Consider the following 21,773-nt stretch of genomic DNA (forward strand, 5'->3'; position numbering starts at 1 on the left):
TAGGGTTTAGAATGAGATTCCTAATATATATATATATTCCAAAATACACTTTTTTGAAGAAAAGATTATTTGTTTGTAAAGTATTAAATTGATATTTCAAATGTGAAAGTAAAAATAATTGATTAGTACATCTTCCTTTCACATAATAAACTATTTTTTTTTATAGATTATAAAACACTATGAAATTATTGCCAAAAAAGGTAGAAAAGTCAACCACCCAGATAAAGGCAACAATCATATAGAAAAGAAGTGATGCTTTCTTTATCTTTAAAAATGGATAACAAAACTTATCACTATTAATTCTAAATTGTTGGGGTAACAGATATGAAATATTTTTAAACACTTTATTACTGCCATCATTTATCCTTACTTTCCTGTATTCCTGTTATATTTATCTCTCTTTGTAAATATAAGAGTTTAATGACAACAAATTTTACTTTTATAAAATTAAACATTATAATGTTAAAATTTTTAAATCAGCAAGATAAGGTTAATTTAATATATAAATAAGTGGAAATTTTAATTTTGTAAGATTAAATTAAATTTAAAACACAGGACTCAAATAAATAAGTGGAAAATAATGAATTATTTTATATAAACAAGGGATTCATTTATCCACATGAATACTTAGTTGGTCATTGATTAATATAATTTATCTGTTCATGGATGAAAAATAAGTATAAACCAGTTACCTATATTATGAAAAAATAAAATGACCGAGAATCAGAATCAGAATAAGGAAATACTTTTTTTCTGAGAGAATCAGTTGCTAACTACTTACTTGTTTTGATGCGACCTAAAAAGGAAATAGTAAACATATATGAAAAGAGAAAGTACAAACAAAGATGCAAATTGGTTCAGTTTCAGATTCATTCATTCATTGATGAAGTAACACGTGTAAAGGACAAGAAAGAGAGAGGTATAAAGGGTCCAAGACCAACACACACAACATCCTTTCTCATTCCCACTTTCCAATTCCGAACCCCATTATCCATATCACACCAAAATCAACACAGGACATACCCATCCCTTTTCTTCTACCTATCCATTAATCCATTCACATCCACACACACAATAATACCTTTCAAACACACTTTTTTTTTTGCTTTTGCAGAATCATCAAAGGAGAATTCTCCAGAGATATGGGAACGGGGACATCGAAGGATGAGGAGGAAGGGGGAAAGGAAGAGAGTGACGGGCTCCACCAAGCGGGTGGCCAACTCTACGTCTCTCTAAAGATGGAGAATCGCAAGCTCACTGGGGACCTTGTTCCTCACGTTTTTGGCTCTCTTCCTCTCGTCGGCTCTTGGGATCCTTCCAAAGCTGTAAGTTTTGTCCCTTCCCTTATCTCATTTTCCCCCATTTTCTTCTGGGTATGTCTTCTTTTTCCTTGTTTCTCATTCCTTTTTGGTTTTCGTATTAGCTATTCATGGAGCGGGAATCGGTATCAATGTGGGAACTTAGTTTTGTTGTCCCTCCTAATCACGGTAATACCTTTTGCTCTGTCTTTTGTTTCTGTCTCAGTTTCCCAGTTTAATCTTAGTTTAGTGGTCATTCAGTAAAATCAATTTTTAACTATAAACCAATCACAAATTAGTGTGATTCTGTAGAAGTTGACAAAGAGCAATTTAGTGTGACTTCATGGGAAATCCCATGATTTCAAATTTTCTTAAAATATGCTTGGTAGAGCTTGAAGAATTCAGCTAGGTGGTTTTGGTAGGAGGAGGGGCCAAAACGATTTTCCAGTGATTTACTGAAAATGTAGAGGGAAGCCATATGTAGGAGTTGTTTAAGAGAAACCTGGTAAAGGGAAAGGAACTGTTCAACTTGAAATAAAGTGTGAAGAGGTTCCGAGCCACCAAAAGTCACTAGTTGCAGTTTTGGGGGGTGGAATGAAGGAGGAAGGGTGAGTGTGTGAAGAGGGTTGAATGACACAAGGAGGAGTGAAAAGGATGCATGGGGGAGTGGTGAAACGGGGCAATGGTAGTATTAACATTGTAGGAAGGAGGTGGAGGAGGTAGGGGTTGAGTAAGCATAAGGGGATATGGCATATAGTAAATGGGGTTGGTGGTGAGAGGTAAGGGTAGACCAATGTTTGGGAGAGAACATAATGATAAAGTGTTTGTAGTGATGATGGTGAAGTGGGGGTCGTAGAATGGTAGTAGAGAAGGGGGAAACGTTGTTGGTGAGGGAGGTAATGGAAGCTTGGAGAATTTCGTGACGGTTGTCTAAGGTTGGTTAGAAGCAAGGAATGGTCACCTTTAGCCTCCAAACTAGCTTGTAAGGAAGTAAGCATCTCATGGATGGTTTTGAGAGGATCATCATGATCCTTGGATGAAGGTTTGGGAGGCATGCTGATAAAAATCAAAACACCAAAGTTGTTAGGCTGACTGCTACTATTATCTAAGAAGGTTTCGGGGAAAATAATAAAGAAAGTAGAAAGACAATTTTTTCAGTGCTCTAAAGTCTTACATATATTACTCGGTAGGATTGCAGTAAAATTGGCCAACAAATATAGCTCATTAAGGATGTTTCCTTTACTGGGTAGGATTTCAGTTAAAATGTTTGGCTCTTAGCAATGACTTTGTTTCGATCACAATCTGGTATTAAGGTGTCTTAGCAATATTGGGAAATGAATTGATTTTGGTTATGAAAGTGTGTTGTGCTTGATTGTGTCAATAGTGAAATTAAAAGGGTGTTGGTTTTTGAATTAAGTGTGGGTTTGAGAGTTTAGCTTGGTTGTTCTACATATCAGGATAATGCTGTTTTCCTTTCCTTGCTTTGTTTGCTTTGACTTACATGTGCAGTTCTAAGTTTTTTTATTTTATTTTTTTGCATTCAAAATAATTTGTCTCTTGTTTTATGAATATGTCTGTGTGCATGGATCTGGGATGTAGGAAGGTGCTGGAAATTGCTGGGAGAAGGGAAAAGTTAGATAGTGAGGGACTAAAAAAATTAAGTGTCTTTAGGGTTTGTTTGAACAAACTTTTTCATAAGCACTTTTAGGAGAGAAAAGTAAGAAAAAAATTGAAATTAACTTCTCCATAAATAAAAAATTAGCTTATGCATTTTTCTACAATCTCTGTCATGTCATTTCTCTAAATTTTTATTTTAAATTTATGTAACTAATTTTAACTATGGAGAACTTTGTTTTACTTTTTTCTTATTTTTCTCTTGTATAAGTACTTGTGGAACAACTAGTGCAAACATAGCTTTTAAAATATTAAAATAAAAATTGTGTAAGTGTATGCAATGAGATGCACCTCACCGGTTATTGGCAACTAGGAAGCAACAAAGACTAATGCAAAAAAATGAATATAAAAGAACTATTTTAAAGTAAAAGATAAAAGGTAACCAAAAAAATCAGTATATTATATGGACTAAAATTTTAAAATATAATTAACCCTTTGTCTCTTTCTTTTCCTTATCTCATTCACTTAACAAAAGTATGTTTAATAAAATAGTACATAATGTCTTAAGATTCAGAGGTTATAGGGAAAAAAAAGGAAGCATAATGTGACTCTTACCAATGGCTTTGTTGCCTTTACCATAAGAAGGAATCCAGTATTAAGGTGTCCTGGCTATTCTGTGGAATGAAAGGAATTAGGTTATGGAAATGTGTTGTGCATGATTGTGACATTACTGAAATTGAAGGGATGTTTAGACTTTTGAATTCTATGTGGGTTTCAGAAACCTTGGATTTCAAATTCCTATTGAAGCCTAAGGACAGCAATGTACCATGCTTTGTTGAGGAGGGTCCAAGCCACCTGCTTGTTGGGGGAGCATTGCAAGAGGATGCCAGACTTGCATTGTTTAGGCTTGATAACGGTGAAGTTCTTGAGTATCAAGTGTTTGTCAAAGCAGACAGGGTTTCTCCATTTGACCTTGCTGCTAGTTGGAGGGCTTATCAGGATAATTTCCGTCCTTCATCTGTGAGATGGATTCCTGATGTCAGCATAAATTCAGCACCTCAACCAGGTGGTGAGGTAAACTGAAAAAAAGAATCCTTCTTGGCACTTTCATTTTACTTTGTAATCTCCTGTCTCACATAATGTTAATCTAGTTCTGAGGTTTTAGATAGTATGCACATGTGGGATATCTTGCACTTAAAACCTCACCTTTTTCTAAACAGTGTTTTTCAAATAATGCCAAAATATTGGTCAATTTTATGTTCCAGTTTATTTTTCATTTGATTGTTTATTATGTGATGTAATGTAATAAGGAGATTTCTTTAATAGCAACTTTGTTTGCAGTATTTTTCTAATCTATTGGGGATCCTATGTGCAATGTTTATTGTCAAGGTTCAAGTGATTTAGGCTTACTTTATTTTTTGGTCCAGAATGGTTCTTCTGTGGGTTTGGAACTTGATCTTGAGCATTATGTTGTCCCAACTCCAGAAACTTCTGCAAACACAGCCCATGTATATGCAGCTAACTTGACAGAGAATCCAAGGTCAATGGTTAGTGGGTCTGGCAGCAATTCATATCCCATCAAGGTTTTTCTTTCAAAGCTGCATTCTTTGATTACGTTATACTTTCTAAATGAACTACTAGTTTTTACAGCTTTTTTCTGTGAGGATAACTGACTAATAAAAAACTTTAATCAGTTTATTGTTATCCTTTTAACAAATTTTTTTAAGTGCTTATTTTCAACCTGTTCATTTTTTTACCATGAATCTTCAATTTTTCTTTTTTTGTAATGCCTGCAATTGGATGTACGAAAGAATTTAATTGGTTCAAGATTGAACATGCGTTCTGTGCTCCTTAAATTTGATTATCAGATGGATGCTTGACATTAAAATAATGTGTAAATTTGGTTCTTTCTCGTGAACCTTTTTTCTGTATTTGTAGTGGATATGTAACTGTATTGGTGTAAGATTAATTCTTTTAAGATTGAAAATGAAACCTCTTCTGTTTGTCGACATCTATGACTAGCAGGCAGATGATGATTTCTACAGAGTGTTAATTTGACTCTCTCTCTTTGACACACACACAGACACACATATATACAATTTAGATAATTTCCTGATTATATAGAATCATCTTCTTGTTTAGTAATTATAACATTTACATTGACTCTTGCTCCTGCAACACGTAATTCATTACATCTAATAGGTTATGCTGATGTTCCAATCAGGAGATGGAGGTTATCGTTCCTGATTCATCTAAGACGTTTCAAAGTTCTGGAATGGTTGAATCCAAGTCAGTTGGAACATTTTCGCCTCTGCAAAGGCAAGAGAGTCAGAGGGGACTTTTTGTTGATAGAGGTGTTGGATCTCCTAGACTTGTAAAATCTTCTAGTTCAAATATTTTCTCTGCTGATACTAAGGTGTGTATAAATGATTTCCATTTCTTGTTTATTGTTCAAACTTATTGCATGTCAAGTAACTTATCATGTTGTGAGGTTGTTCACAAATAATCGTTTCTTCTCCTTTGCCTTTTTATTGATAGAATTCAATGCCAGCTGCTGCTGGAGCGGTTGCTGCTGCAGCTGTTGCTGATCAGATGATGGGTCCCAAGGAAGATAGACATTTGGCAATTATCCTGGTATTATTCTGGCATGATGAGTATTTAGTTACAGATTCTAATCTTGGTAATTAGTTTCTCTTTTGTCATGGGAAAATTTTGTTTCCTGGTTTCTATTATGTTACGAGATATTTAGTTTCCTATGATTATTTCTATCTTGTATAGTTCCCTATAGTAGTTTCTATCTTGTTTTGTTTCCTTTTATAATTTATTTTCCCATTATCCTTTTCATTATGCATTCTATTTAAGCCTTTGACTTGTAAATGTTTAGGAGCAATCTGAATAATATTTATTTGTTTTATATCAAATTTTTTCTTGAATTCTTCATTAATCTGCTGCATTAATTTCTCATTAATATCCATAGTTTTAGTAATTCTTGGTCACTGTTTTTTATTGTGCAATGTGGAGTTCTAGTTGTAAGCTACTTTAGAATATACGCCAAAAGCTTGAATTTAGAAATTACTTTTATGTAGGTGGGTCTGCCCGCCAGAGGTAAAACTTTCACAGCAGCTAAACTTACAAGATATCTTCGTTGGTTAGGTCATAATACCAAACACTTCAATGTTGGGAAGGTTGTTCACATTCTTAGCACAATTCATTTATTTGATCAGTATATTTTCACTTAGTAATAAGCTGGAAATACATTAATTCTCATGTATGAACTTTGAATATTAACACTTGTTTTTTGATGTCACAGTATCGTCGCCTTAAGCATGGAGTTAATCAGGTAATGTTTATCTGTGAAATAACCTTTTTCCTTCTCATTTAATGATTATCTGCATAGCTACGTATATTGAATAACAAAAAGTTATCATGAATGCAGAAAAATGTCTCACTTATATAGTTGTTGCTTTATTTTTTGCTTTTATTTGTTTCCCTCATTGCATGTAGTACTATATACTGATGCGTGATACTGATCATCATAAGAATATCTGGTTCATGGTAATGCAGAAAGTATAGGGTGAAGAAAGTGTGGTAAAATTCTGATACCATATGATAAGAACCTTAGTAGAATTGCTCCATATAAGCTAGTGATTGTAGTTGGAGAGCTCAAGGCACTATAAACCTCTCAAAAGAATCTCTTCTCTTGTGGGACTCAAGTTCATTACCTTGGAATAGGCTTCGAGTTTAAAAAGTGAAAAGAAGGTAATTAAGTGGATAATTTGCTAAAACTTTGATGGTTAGTGATTGTGTCTTTTTAACTAGAGCAATGCTCCATACATACACACATACCACTCCTCTCAGTTATGAGATAACCCTAGGCAGGGTTTTGGTTTGACACACCTACAACTTCTGTATTTATTATCACTTCCATTGCTGTCCCTCTGGCACATATTGATTTGTATTTGTGAGTTTTAAATATAGGCAGGAATGTGAATATGAAAATAAGCATAATTTGGAAAGAACTGGCCCACTTGGTTCTATAGAAGAAATTGGAAGCATGCTCAATATCATTCAATTGAATAGTTGACCCAGCTCCACCACCAATAATATAGTGTAGGAATGTGACATTTTGTGCCTAAATGGGTATGTTTGCAGCATTACTCGTTTGACAGTGGGTCAGAAAGGAAATCTAGTTTGAATAACTAGGGAATTCACACTGAAGAGAAGTCTACAGTTGTTGATGCTCAGGGACTTCATGATGATTTTAATGGGGTGCTGGTTTTCATGATTTGCGAATTTTATACCTTAGGGAAATAATTATGAGTGTGGTGTCAAATTCTGTACTGATGTAGCATTTCACATTCAGACAGAGCAAAATGGAAATAACGATCTGTTCTATATGTCTCCTCTGTTCCATCCCTTTTTTATGGAACCAAAATGTAGCACCTTTTAAAACCCACGCCTCAATGTCCTATCTTGTAAATTCACCAAAAATTGAGAACAAAATTCATGTATAGATTCTGTTCAGGTGTAAGGTGTCAACTATTTTTCATTTTTTTAAACTACTGTTTGACATTTCATTGGTAGATAGTAGATATTGGCTTCAATTAGTAAGTAAGCAATTCAGTTTATTTATCCTTAAAACAGGTATTCACGAGGATCCACTTCTTAATGAATCCAAGTCACTTGACCTAAAAGCTTATTAGGCTGTAGGAGACAAAAAAAATGTTTTTATAACACACTCTTTCAAATGAAATCCCTGTGGGGTTGAAATATGGAACTAGTATATTGTTACAATTTCCTTGTGCTGAACTTGAATATTTGCATAATGAAATTCGTACATAAGATGGAAGGTTGAAAGTATAGTATTCTAAACAGTTAAAGAATCTGTTATATTGAGCTAACACTCCAAGAATGAATTTTATAATCCTACCATCGTTGATGTTCAAATATAATGTCTTGTAGTTGAAAAGTTTCCACATAATGAGACAATAGAATAGGATACTATTCTATTGATTAATGATACCCAACCAAGACTATGAAAATAGGAATAAGAATGAAATCATGATTTCCTGCCTATATATATATATGTGTATGTGCGCACGTGCGTGCAAAAGGATGCATCAATCATTGGCTGCACAATCAAATAACAGAATGTAACAAAGAAAAAAGCAAATGAAATATTCACTACTTGGCAGATTCTATTTTCTATAATGACTTAATTCTTCAAACAAACCAAAAGACTAATCCTTTAAGGGTTAAGGTCCATGATAGCTTCACTTTACGGATGCAACCCAACACTGAACAGAAGAATCAATTTTTAGGACTTTGGTACATAGTCCACTTGATAGGAGAGCCTAACATGTGGGTCTCCTAACATGATTCCCTTTCTAAATGATATGTTCTGGAAATCATAATGTTGCACCAGTAGCCTCAGATTTCCTTGGGCAATCTTAATCATGTCATTCTTCTCTGCAGTCTGCTGATTTCTTTCGAGCTGATAATCCTGAAGGCATGGAGGCCCGTAATGAGGTAGTTTTTATCTATTTCTTATAATTATTTAATATTAGTAGATTAGCTGCAGGTCTGTGATAACTGACCTAATAAAACCTATAGCATGCATGCCAGGCCATAATAATTTATTATTACTAATTATTTAAAATTCTATGATGATTTTGCTGCTATATTTTGTTGAATCTTTCCATGGGACTATTATTTCATGAACTCATTTAACAAACTTTTGTTATTGGGCCTTCCAAGGAAGCCAAACTGACTGTTTTTTGTTTCCTGAATCATCCATGTCACTGTTTCTGAATAAAAGTAATATTTATCATGTTCGAATACTCTACATGACGTACAGCATAGCACAAGACCTCAAAAGGGACGTTCATGTGTTCCCTTGTTAAAGCAGTTTTTCTCCGCAAAAAATGTTAATACTGTCATCCGATTTATTTTGAAGAAGTCTGTTAATATAAAGTAAACCCACCCAGCTAATCTAGAATAAATTAAACAAAAGAAAAATTCATATTAGCAGGCATCAACGTTTTTGGACCGTGTTAACTTTCAATATAGTGTTACTTCAAATATTTGCTTTATAATGTTTCTCATAAAGTTGACACCACGTTGACCCTTTCTCTGTGCACATAGTTTTAATATATCACGTGCCATTAGGTAGCAGCACTGGCATTTGAAGATATGTTCTCTTGGATGCAAGAAGGCGGCCAGGTAAGTTCATTTTTGTTGTATATTTTTGTTATTTTAATGTGTTATTTCTTTCTCTTTCTTTTTGTTAAGTTTTAATTTGGATTTAGGTTGGGATATTTGATGCTACAAACAGTAGCAAGGAACGAAGAGATATGCTGATGAAATTGGCTAAAGGAAGATGCAAGGTAGTCATGATGGAACTGAAATAAGCATACAATATGAATAATATATTTAATTTTGAACTGTTCTGATCATAGTTGTGTTTTCATTGTAGATAATCTTCCTTGAAACAATATGCAATGATGTAAATATAATTGAAAGGAATATCCGTCTGAAAATTCAGCAAAGTCCTGATTATGCAGAAGAGTAATGTTCATTTAAAACCAGTGATATTTTGATGGCTATATGGATACATATGCAATTAACTTTCTTATGCAGGCCAGATTTTGAGGCTGGATTGCAAGACTTTAAAAACCGTCTTGCCAATTATGAAAAGGTATGTGTATATCATACCATGTTCTTTTAATGACTGTTCAAGCTGAGCTTTTTCCTTAAATAATGTTGATTCCATGCACCAGGCATATGAAACTGTAAATGAAGGATCTTACATAAAAATGATTGATATGGTCAGTGGACATGGTGGACAAATACAAGTAAGCTTTCATTGAACATAATCCTTTACGTAGTTGATTGGTAAGTTGGCTAGTCAGAGATTTCTTGTATGGTAGTAATATTCTGTGATGTGATTAGCATGTGTTGATAATTGTAGAAGATGCAAAAATGTTAAAAAATGTGTAGTTCAGCAGCATAGTGAATGTGTTCTTTCCCTTTCCATCATGGTGTTCCATCTACAATGGACATAACTGGTTTGGGAACCAGCTCTCTTCAGTCAGTGACTTAGGTCACGTTAGTAATTTTTACCAGACTCTAATAGAAACTAGGTGTAAATTGTAGTTGCAGTGACATCTTAATTCCAGTATCTTGGAAATGGAAATTGTTTAGTTTCACACGTAACATTAAATCATTATAGTATTTTTTTTATTTCTCTTTGTCTTATTTATTTATTCCATGGTTGACTGAAAGCACAAAATTCAAGATGTATTTGTGCTGTGAAGAATTAGTATTTGAAAGGAGTATTGCTTTCGTATGAAAGTGTTATGGTGTACAATAAGTCACTAAAAAGCATCTGAACTAGCATAGTAGAAGACCGACAAGCTAGGAAGAGTTTTAGTGCTTTAAATTATGTTGATGGGTGGGTGAACTCGTGATCACTGACAGAGTGGCTAAGCACTGAATTCAGACCTTTTTTCTTGTCTTAGAATTCATGGGTCTTCTTACTTTTGTGAACACTAGCTAAGATTGAAGTATAGTACCTGTGTGCATGTCCTTGAGTTTTGCTCTACCAATTTAGTTTCAAGTGTGGCTTTGATTTGTTAATTGTTGATAACATCTGTCTTTTGGTCTAGGTGAACAATATCAGTGGTTACCTTCCTGGACGAATTGTCTTTTTCTTGGTAAGGTTTGTTAAATGTAGTTAAATACCAAAATTACCGTCGAATATTTGACAAAATAAACAATTAAGTTGATTAATATACTTACTTTACCCAATATTGGCAAAATGTAAATGGCATATCACTCTGAACTTTTATCCTTTGAAATTAAAATTAACCAGCATTATGTGATTTAAATACTTTGTTTGACTTATGTGATTAAATGCATAATTGAGCTTTCACCATTGGTCTTGTGAAAAGTCAGTGTTCTTTTAGGGTACAATGCTTTTTCTTGGCAGGGTTTGACTTTATCGTTTATAGGTCAGATGCAAGAACAGAATCTTCTAAAAATCAAGAGAACATTTTTATGATACTTTCATTATAAGTCCTCAAATGCTAAGTTTTTTTAGCTGAATTCAAATCCTGAAGAACTCTACTCTATCTGAAAGAACAAAGTGGCTTTTGTAGACTGTGGACAAGATGGATAGCTATTAATTACTAGCAGATTATGTTTCTTCAATTTTGTGTTAGGAATAATGCTGACGACATGATGCAGGAAAGTGAAATATTAAATTTAGTAGGCCGGGGTTTGGAATTCTTGACCAGATAAAGGGTAAAATATTATCGAGTTGAACCATTGTATTGTATGCTTACATAAGAGAGGTTTACGATAATTAATAGGTAGCTAATATAGTGTCCAAGTTGACTCATGTTAACTTTATGGAAACATGAGCTAATTAACTATTTTTTTATATTTAATCATAAATGCATGTTATTATCCCTGGAAAATATTACTGAGGATATTTCACTGCTCAGTCTAAATTTTACTTAAATGGACATGCTTGTCTTGGTGTCATAGTTATAAAATGAAAATGGTTTGTATAGAAGATTAATGATTGGAAAAAGTTATGTATTTCATAAAACTAATATCTGCAAAGTAATGCATAGACTCTGTATCAATGCTACTTTCTTATGAATAACCAGAACTTTTCTTCTATTTAGTTTTCATACATTTTTATGAACCTCAATTTATATGAGGCAGGTAAATACACATCTTACTCCACGCCCAATATTACTTACTCGACATGGGGAAAGTCAGGATAATGTGAGAGGCAGAATTGGAGGAGATACTGCAATAAGGTATTTTCTTAGTTTTGGTCTTTAAGTTGCTACTCAATGTAAATTTAAAATTGAGGGTGATATTAGACGTAGAAAAGGAAGAGATATGAATATAAATCAGTACACGAACAATCTGACCACTGTTTTGATTTATTAACAACTACATTGTAGAAAGTGGGGTTTTATTATTTGAAATTTAAGATTCCCTGTGTTCTTTTTCTTCAATCTCCCCCTCACCCCTTTCAATTGTAGAAATATGGCTTGTTGACTTCTAGTATAATGTCACATTGGTTTCTGAGGGAAGACAAAGGGTTGTTAGATAATAAATTCAAGGACTTCCATACAAGTTTGAAATGGTAAAATATTTCTCATGTTTGAATGTTGGCTCAGTAAGTAAGTAGTCTCTTTTTTATGTGATATCTGGCATTTCTTAGAATCATTTTTAATATTTGGCTAAATTCCTAGAGCTCTGCAATTTGTTATTACAGTGAGGCTGGGGAACTTTATTCAAAGAAACTTGCCAAATTTGTTGGGAAGCGTCTCAAATCAGAACGGGCTGCTTCTGTAAGCTTTATCAACTGTATAGATTCATTCAATCTCTCATTTTCCTTGAAATTCAAGGCCCAAACAAAGTTGATGCTTGAAGCTATTATCTTTCGACACATATATGGCTAAGTCCTTGTCTGCTAAATCTGCATATAGCATTTTTGTTGAACTGTGTTCTAGTGCCGATGATTATACATCCTTTGTGCGAATCTGCTAAACAGCATCTATAATATAAGCAAGTATTAAAGTGATGGATGGTTTATGATTTTTGTAACTGGTTGTGTAGATATGGACTAGTACACTACAACGAACAATTCTGACAGCAAGTCCAATTGTTGGGTTTCCCAAGGTAAATGTCAATCTTAAGCTTATTGTTGTGTACTACAATGTTTTTACAAGAAATAAGTTCACAAATTTACACATTATGACCTACTATCTATATGTTAGATACAATGGCGTGCACTTGATGAGATAAATGCAGGGGTGTGTGATGGTATGACATATGCTGAAATAAAGAAAAACATGCCAGAGGAATATGAGTACGTTGCAAACTTGGACTTTCTTTATCAGATATCAGATATCAGATATCAAATAAGCACTATGAGAAAATTCTTTTTGGTTTTGGGGTTAGAAGATAATCAAGTCATGGTTACTATCCAACCCCTCTTCTTTTCATATTGCAGGTCTCGCAAGATGGACAAGCTTAGGTATCGTTATCCTCGTGGCGAGTCTTACTTGGATGTTATTCAAAGGTTCATTTTATGTTATGAACATTATTTAGCTCCTTGCTTCAACTCTCCTGATACAAATAACTCCACTTTTACTAATAATACAGGTTAGAACCTGTAATTATAGAGCTTGAGCGACAACGAGCACCTGTTGTTGTGGTATCCCACCAGGTTGTACTCAAGACATTAAGCTAAATCCCTGCTTCTGTGGTTGTCTTGTTCTAATCAGTGAGGTTTTCCCATACTCTTCTCATTGCAGGCAGTTTTGAGGGCACTATATGCATATTTTGCTGACAGGCCTTTGAATGAAATTCCGCATATTGAGGTTACCTGAACTTGTGCATTTATGTTTACCAGATTGTTGCATATGAAACATGGAGTTCGATGATGCTTTGTTCTAATTGTCTTGATAAGAAAATGAGAAAACCTGAACACAGTATCATCAGTCTTGATGTTATTACTATTCTGCAATCAGATTTGGTGTTTTATCTTGGTAATACTTTAAATGAAATGATGCATGGACACTTCTGTGCTACAACATGTCTAGAAAGAGTGAATCATTTCTAACAATGTGTAAAATCTCAAGTACTAAATCGAAGAAGAGTTTAGAAAGCATAAACTACAGTTTCTAGTTAATTAATGAAATGAATATTGCTTTATATTTAGTTTTTGCTTAGAAATTTTGGTGTTCATCATCATGTCAGTTGGTGAGTGATGATGAAAATGGTGAAGATATCTAAAGTTAGATTTGTGATTTCCAGGTTCCTCTTCATACCATAATTGAGATACAAATGGGAGTGACGGGTGTCCAAGAAAAAAGATACAAACTAATGGACTGAAATGAGTTGAAGAAAAGTTTCTTTCTTTTACTATACTTTAACTATGTTGTTAGAACCAATTATCCATTCTTATCATTTCAATTTATTGGCAAAATGTAATATTGCCCTGAATGGACTACATTGTTCTAAATTACCATATTGAAGGCAAGGTATGCTCTTCAAATTCAATGTTGTTTCACTTCAACTGTAAATGACATATCTTTCACAAATATTATATTCAGTTAATACACACGCCATACTATTATAAGTGTTGTGTGATAATTCTTTATTTTTTTTTTGTAAATATCACTAGCGGTGGAAAAAATGAAATGAATTTTGGTAAGTTTTACTATGAGAAAACTCATATCTCTATATTCATCAAGTAATCAATATAAATACATATTATATTACATTTTTATGTTATCCAAAATAAGATAAAATTACAGTCACTCAAAATATTTATCATCGTGGATATGACTATAATTATGTCAACTAAGAATATATCTTTTAACCAATAATAAAATAGTAATAATATTACTAGTTAAAAGTAATGTATATATAAATTAAAAATAATAATTTAAAAATACTATGTAAAATTAGCTTATAAATGTAAAAGTTTATTTCATTTTTTTAATTTCTTATTCTAAAAGTGTTCCGTTTGAAACTTCTCCATCTTAATTTTTAGTCTTTTAATACGGTATTTTTCCCCGTTTTTGCATATCATTCACTCCTCTTTTGATATGAATTTGTCTACTCTAAACTAAGTAAATGTAAAGTGGACAATATGATTTTGTTGTTAATTTTAATTAAAGTACTTTGCAATTTTTAAATGGTTTTAAGTCTATGGTTGATAAGACTTTATTTTTATATATTTAGTCGCTTTACATGGATTAAATATAGTAGGAATATGGGTTACATCATTTTATCACAAGTCTTTAAATGATATATTTATGATATTTTTTAGGTTAACATATGTTGTATTTTGTTAATGTAGATGTTTTTATAGATGTATTTATCTTTTTGTTATTTATAGAATTGTTATCAATTGCTACTTTTAAGTCCTTAGTAACTTTATTTTTTATATATAAAATGTGTGGTCTTTGGCGTTTTTATTGGCAACAGCTTAATATTTTAGTTTTATTGTAATTATAATACTTTTATTAGGGAAGACGTATGAACTTGTGTTTAAAGATATTTGTATCTAGAGGTGTTATATAATAATTTTTCATATTCTTTAGTTCTTATTTTCATTCAATTTAAAAAATAATTATTTTATTACATAATATTTTATTTTCTTTCAATAATTGGATATTTACTTAGATTTTCAATCTCTTTCTCTTTCAACATTAGCAAGAAAAAAAAGTAAATGTTGTAATTGTCATAAAATTTCAATTGTATGTATTAACAAAAAAAATGTTATAATTGTCACAGTATATATAATAGTTTATTTTCTTATGTAATTATTTAAGATTTATACAATTTTTTGTATTGTTATTTAAAATGCTCTATTGTAGTAAAATCCTTTTCTTTAGGAAAATGTTTTCACATCTACTATTACACAGAAGAAAGAAACGGGACGAAAACACAAAAAAGAAAAAATGAAAATGATCTTTTGTCTTGTTTAATTATAGTTTAAATAACTATGATGAAAAGCAAAATTAATTTTGTGTTTTAAATACATCAAAATATGCCATTCTCTTTTTCTTCTCAAAATGGTGAAAAACAGGTAGTATGAATTTATGAAGAATATTTTTCTTTCATTTTATTAAATAACCAAGCAAAAACATGTTTTGCCTTCTCACCTTTTCACTTGCTAAAATATAATTGATAAACAAAATTAAAAAAAAACTAAAATGACAAAATACTAGTACACTTCTTCTTATTTCCATTATTTTGTTTTTAATTTTGACATCAAATAAATTCTTACACCCACTATTTTACTCTTTAATTTTTTTTATAAATATAAAAATTAGTTTTTTTAATAAGAAAAATATCTTTATAAATAGATTATCAAGTGATACACCTAATGTAAAAAAAAAAAAAATTCCTTCTTCATAACCAATAAATATCCTTTCCACTCTCTTAATCATTATGAGTTTAGTTAAATGCAACAAACATTATTTTATTTTATTTCTTATCTATTTTTATTTAATTAGATGTCGTTAATTTTACTAATTATATTTTATTTCACCTATCATATTTCTATTCTCTCCAACTTTGCCACATCTGTTATGTATGAAGGTCCTGTAGAGAGACAAAGACATGATTATTACCTACATATTGACTTCTCTGTTGTCTGCTCTCATCAATGAATTCTTCGACTCATTCCATCCCCCTGTCAGAACACAACCTCACACCTAACCCACCCTTCTCACCACCATACTCAAAATTTTATCTATATAAATCTTATCAATGCATTCAAAATATAATTTTTAATTTTATTTACTAATATAAAAAATACTTTTATACAGGTTAAAAATAATTTTACTGAATTTAGAATGGTATAGAACAGGAGTATGATGGTCAACCTTAATAGCTCAACTACTAGATCTATGGTAAACCTTAATCACCAAACTAGATCAATAAATAACTCAAAAATCACTATACAACATCATGTAAGAATAGGTGACACAAAATGATGGCAAGAATAGTGAAGAAGAAGGAGATATGTGATTCACAGAGAAAAAGGAGACAGAAAAGAAAAAGTAGAAAAATAAAGATTAAGAATTTGGGAATCCTCCGTAAAATACAGACAAAATACTTACTTTTTATATTAATTATAATTAAAAATCATATAAAAAGTTTTCTTATTTATTATTAAAATATTATTATATTCATTTTTTATATCAATTATAACCAGAGTTATTGTATAAAATTTTCTTTTTTATTATAAAAATATCATCATTACGTCCACTTTCTATATAAATAGTCTTTATAAAAACTCTTTCTTTTCACTAGTGATTTCTTGATAATTACTTTACAAATCATTGTGTATCATATTAAGAACATTTTTTTTGTTGTCAAAATAATTTAAACATAGTATATAAATTTTAAATTCAAAAATAAACGTGATAGTTAATCATAATATTCTTATATCAACGAATTTTGTATCATTTATTAGATTTTTAACTCATTCTCTTATTATGTAAGAATCAGATTGAAAGAGCAAGAAGGCATTAATATTAACAATGCAGTACATATTATAAAAACGAAACTAAAAGCTCGTATGAATAGAAATAAGAAAAAAGAAGTGAAGTTAAAAGGGAAAAAGTGCAATAATTTTGAAGTGCATGGGAAGAGGCCATAGGTCCCTCTTTACATGATACAATAATTACATGGTGGCAGTTTGGGGTACGTCAGAGTTCACGAGCCTTTGTGAATGAATATGAACATTCACACACACAGCATGGCATGTCTAAAATGGTGGTCGGAAGCATGCAGCAGAAAATGCTGGAATCTATGCAAAGATATCTACTGTTGTTGTCTTTGTCATTTAGCTTCGGTTATAGGGTGGTCAAGGTGTGCCAAAATAAAGTGTAGAGAAAAATGCCTCTCACTTCCATTCACATGGGACCCTTCAACACTCTTTCTCTTTTTTAAACAATAATGCCTACTACCCCTACCCCAATTCTACTACAAAAAAACACCCCCCTGTTTCCATCAAATTTTCTTAATTTCATCATTCATGTATTCCAAATAATTCAAGACTCATATAAATAACACAACATACCATATGGTTTTCTTTTCTTGATCAATAGTTCATTCATTTTTGTTTCATTAAATAGGATTGAGAATCACATTTTCAAACACTTTCACAATTTTCTTTTGTCTACCGTGATAATTTAGTCTTTTTTTCTTCTTCTTAAAGTGCAATTACTTCTTTTTTCTACGGTCCAAATCCAAGCAGTGATTACCTGTTAAAGACACTTCAACGGTCTAAATCTAAGCAATAATTACCGGTTAAAGATACTTTGACGTTCAAATCATATTAGTGATAACTTATTACAATTAAGTTTTAAATACTCAATAAATGCAACCACCTTTCTTCTTACCTGTTTCTTCTGTATTTATAAGTTTCGTATTGGGTCTCTGAATATGACTGATCTAATTACGGTCTAATATCTTCTAAGCATGTTTTTATTTTCTTGTGAATAAGAAATTTGAGCCGAACAATTGAAATGGTCGTACATCATTTCACCCATTCAGTACATTAGGTTATAGTTTTTTTCTATATTGTTTTGTTATCGATCAATAAGAATATACCGGTACGGTATAATTTTATTTCTAATTGTAACAAGGGTTAAAAGAAACTCATTAGCATCGATAAACTAATTTTAATTTTACATCAAATTTAATAATTAAAAACGTATTTAACCGATGAAATTTTGTTTCTAAGAAAAAAATGGTTGAAGGAAGGTTAGCTTTCCTTGGTGTACTTTGGGTTTGTGCAAAAAAACCTCAAGAATCTTGACTCGGAATTATATGCTCTGGCTCTGCCTTGGGATCCCCTAAATTCGCCACATTAGTGAAATTACGTATGGTACATTCTATCACACCAAAAACTCATTAAAATACTAACACATTTTCATCACCAATAGATGACTTTTTACAAGGATAATTCATGAAGGACTAAAAAAATAGCACCACCGAAACCATAGTCTACAAAAACCTGTGCTCTATAAACTATTCAGAAGAGTACACTGCTCCACATGAATATAATAAACTTCAACCACCCTCTTTCTGCTGCCGTCGCCTTCACGAGTCCTTCATTTCTGCACCTTTTTCTCATCACATCACTCTCTCCTCCTCGGATATAGGGATTCTTTCTTTGACTTCAACGAAACCCCTTTCTACGTCAATCTATACAAACTAATGCATTACAACACACTAATTTCTTGCTAACCACTACACGCAAGTGTATCATATGCCTCAGGCAACACCCCTAATTTATTCCATCATACAAAACTAACTTCACTCTCACGTAATCACTTTCACATGACACAAACAAAACATAGCAACCATACACCAACTACGCCCCAATCTACTCTATTATGTACATTTTTCTATCTAGTACTGTCATATTAATTAAGGTTGCATAAAATTCATTCTGCAGATGTGTTGTTTCAAAATCTGAACGGTCTCTTCTCAGTTACATTTGTTTTTTTCGTTAGAGTTAAATTTGAGATGTAATTAACATGATCGAGTTTCATAACAAGTATATGATTGTTTTTATAAGATTTTATAACTTCCTCAAAATTATCTCCGAAATATTCATAATCTGATATGGTTTTGGAACAAATGTATCTGAAATAAATGCGCACAAAAAACAAACACACACCAGGAATCTAAGCCACCCACCCTCCTAATAAAGCCCTTCAAGTCTACAACTTTGAGCCAAAACCAAACACCCTTTTGGCCACTCTTCACAATGCCAACCCAAGCTGACTCGCCCAACACGTTGACCCAAATGTTTCAGAACATCTTCTCAGACAACAGTAACATCATGCTTGCAGCCATCATTTCCCTTCTCCTTGTCATCCTCTTTGTCCTCCTTCTACACCTCTATGCCAGATGGTTCCTTGCTCAGGCACAGGCTCAGGCACACGCCCGCCGTCGACGCCGCCGCCGCCGAACCACGGTGACCGTCTCCGACGTCCTTGGCCCTGCTAGGTTCCACCAGTTCCACAGCTTCAACATAGAAGACTCCTCACCCCTCTCAACCAAAGGCCTGGATTCTTCCACCATTAGAGCAATTTCTCTCTTCATCTATGAGCATAACAACAAGGCAAAAGAAGATGAAGAACTTGAATGTGTGATTTGTTTGAGTGCCTTTGAGGGTGGTGAAGTGGGAAGGTGTTTGCCAAAGTGTGGCCATGGTTTTCATGTGGAGTGCATTGACATGTGGTTAAGTTCACACTCCAATTGTCCTATTTGTAGAGCCCCCATTGTAGTAAATGTTGTTGAGAGCGATTCTTCTCAGGTTGTGTCTTCAAGAGATCATGGTGCTGAATATGGTGGTTCTGATTTTGAGATTGTGGTTGATGCTGGTTCCGATGAGACTAGAGAGAGTGATCACGGGAATGGTAATGGTAATGGAGGAGCAAGAACAAGTGTTTCTGTGTCAGAAACCTCTTCCTCGTTTTTGGGGTGCTCTTTGGAGAGAATGCTTGGCAAGGTTTTCCCTTCGGCTAATTAATGTAAATTAATTCATTACATGCTTGAGATGTATATTCTACACGATTTACCATGAAATGAGCATCATCAACTACGGTTCTGTACAGGTTTCTCTGTTTCATCCCTCTCAGAAATTATTCTAAACCTTGAAGCTGTCAAAAGTTTCTTTTTCCGTGTTCTTCTTTTTCCTGCATTTCACTGTGTTATACTATTAGATAGGTTGTTGAATGTCATTAAAGCATGTTAAGAACACTGTCCTCATATCACATTTACTAACAAAAAAGAATCAAATTATAAAAGGCTTAGTTCATGTTTGGATTATTGTCCAAATTGCTACAACATACATCCCAGTGCACACTTAAAGCATAAATTAGGATTGGGTTTCTTCTGAAAATGTAAATATGGAGCCTCAGAATATCTAGTGTTTTAAATGCTGCAAAAACCACTTCTTGTTGGTTCTTATTGAAGGTGTTGTAGAAGAAATTCCAACAGGAAACAACATTTGTACTTTTATTTAGATTAGTTTTATGTAATACAATAGAAACACTTGTATAAAATTGATTTGATCTCATTGTTGCTTAAACCATATTGATAACTTGTATAACGAACACTTGTTGCTTAACTAAGTTATTTACTCAATTTTAATTTCCATTGGGCTGGTACTACCTGCATGCTTACATCACAGGCCAGTTAACTTTCACTGCTTAAGAAATCTTTTTGCTTAGACCAAATCCATGACAATCTATGAGCATCACTTTATGCTGGATTGTATTTAAAGAGCAATGGAGCTAGGAAGTAGCAACCACACTCTATTGCTTCTTTTGAACATAGTAGAGTAGGAAAGTAACAAGGGTAGGTGCATAAACCAAAGGAAAAGGACAAAAATACAGTACTTAATAACTAAGCACTTAACTGTGCTGTATTGGGCAGTCACACTTCACGATATATATACCTTTTATCAGCAATTGATTGTCCTCAAGAGTTGAGATGTGTTGTTTTCTGTCACGATCCTCTAGTCCAAAAATTGTGGCTCGGTTGCAGGAAACCAATGTGGTGGGTCCATCATGCAGTCTTATAATTTTATTCAACGATTTAAACCAAATTAGTTCAGATAATTAGTGATAACAACCTTGTCATTGTGTTTTAAGCAAAGAGATTGATGAATAATGTAAAGCACTGTTACTTACTCATTTCTATACAGACAACTGTGTGACTGTACAGCCTTTGATGATTTGTTGTCAATGTTTTGTTTGTTTGAATAGTTGTGCATGAAGGCAAGGGTCGAGTGGGTCAAACAAACTGTGCAAGTGAACCCATTAAAAATGATGTATGCTTCATCCTATTTAATGCAGAGCTTGGCCTGACCCAGAGAAAAATGTTTAGTCAATACTGCATACAGAAAACAGAACTTGGCTGTATAGATTCACAGTTGGCTTCTTCTGCCCATGCTTTTCCCCTTTGATAGCCACGTGCTTTTCATATTGAAATATACGTTTTAGTATACTTTTAATTTTACAACATGATTGTGTTTTAATTTTAACTTTTCTTTCATTTCATTCTTCCAAAATATGAAGTTGTTACTATTAGTTAAATTTTATACAGAGAGAAATCAAGTTTAAATTATTTATACGTTGTTATTCTTAAGCACTAATAAAATATAATACACTATGTAATATTATATAATGTAACATCTTGATAAAAAAAAAATCTCCAATATACTCTACTACAATATTATTATAACATAACATGATATATCTATACTGGGATACAACTTTTTTTCTTAGA

At 32.6% G+C, this 21,773-nt stretch overlaps 2 protein-coding genes across 3 annotated transcripts; both read left to right on the top strand.

Annotated features, from left to right (window-relative positions):
• The first annotated feature begins 943 nt into the window (after positions 1–943).
• On the top strand, positions 944–14,082 carry LOC108343413 (6-phosphofructo-2-kinase/fructose-2,6-bisphosphatase). 2 transcript variants are annotated; one of them, XM_017581684.2, is made up of 23 exons: positions 944–1,325; positions 1,424–1,487; positions 3,691–3,986; positions 4,340–4,459; positions 5,137–5,328; positions 5,451–5,546; positions 5,999–6,097; positions 6,223–6,252; positions 8,388–8,441; positions 9,081–9,134; positions 9,221–9,298; positions 9,388–9,479; positions 9,552–9,609; positions 9,692–9,766; positions 10,580–10,627; positions 11,646–11,743; positions 12,211–12,286; positions 12,555–12,617; positions 12,716–12,807; positions 12,952–13,020; positions 13,104–13,167; positions 13,256–13,321; positions 13,758–14,082. In XM_017581684.2, the coding sequence occupies exons 1-23, from the start codon at positions 1,143–1,145 to the stop codon at positions 13,833–13,835; spliced, it is 2,145 nt and encodes a 714-aa protein (XP_017437173.1). In that variant the 5' UTR covers positions 944–1,142; the 3' UTR covers positions 13,836–14,082. The 2 variants fall into 2 exon arrangements, with proteins under 2 accessions (XP_017437173.1, XP_017437172.1); XM_017581683.2 differs by having other exon boundaries at positions 945–1,325; positions 4,340–4,495.
• A 5,099-nt stretch (positions 14,083–19,181) lies between these two features.
• On the top strand, positions 19,182–20,103 carry LOC108341491 (RING-H2 finger protein ATL63). The gene has a single exon (XM_017579166.2). It carries the CDS (start codon positions 19,243–19,245, stop codon positions 20,008–20,010), a length of 768 nt encoding a protein of 255 aa, XP_017434655.1. The 5' UTR covers positions 19,182–19,242; the 3' UTR covers positions 20,011–20,103.
• Positions 20,104–21,773: the final 1,670 nt, after the last annotated feature.

The sequence above is a fragment of the Vigna angularis genome, chromosome 6 (genome assembly GCF_016808095.1).
Source record: "Vigna angularis cultivar LongXiaoDou No.4 chromosome 6, ASM1680809v1, whole genome shotgun sequence".
NCBI classification, from domain to species: Eukaryota; Viridiplantae; Streptophyta; class Magnoliopsida; order Fabales; family Fabaceae; genus Vigna; species Vigna angularis.

Coding starts and splice junctions, on each gene's coding strand:
- LOC108343413 (XM_017581683.2), top strand. CDS start 1,143: ATGGGAACGGGGACATCGAAGGATGAGGAGGAAGGGGGAAAGGAAGAG. Junction 6,253..8,387: donor TTAAGCATGGAGTTAATCAG/GTAATGTTTATC, acceptor TCTTCTCTGCAG/TCTGCTGATTTCTTTCGAGC. Junction 9,610..9,691: donor GTCTTGCCAATTATGAAAAG/GTATGTGTATAT, acceptor TCCATGCACCAG/GCATATGAAACTGTAAATGA.
- LOC108341491 (XM_017579166.2), top strand. CDS start 19,243: ATGCCAACCCAAGCTGACTCGCCCAACACGTTGACCCAAATGTTTCAG.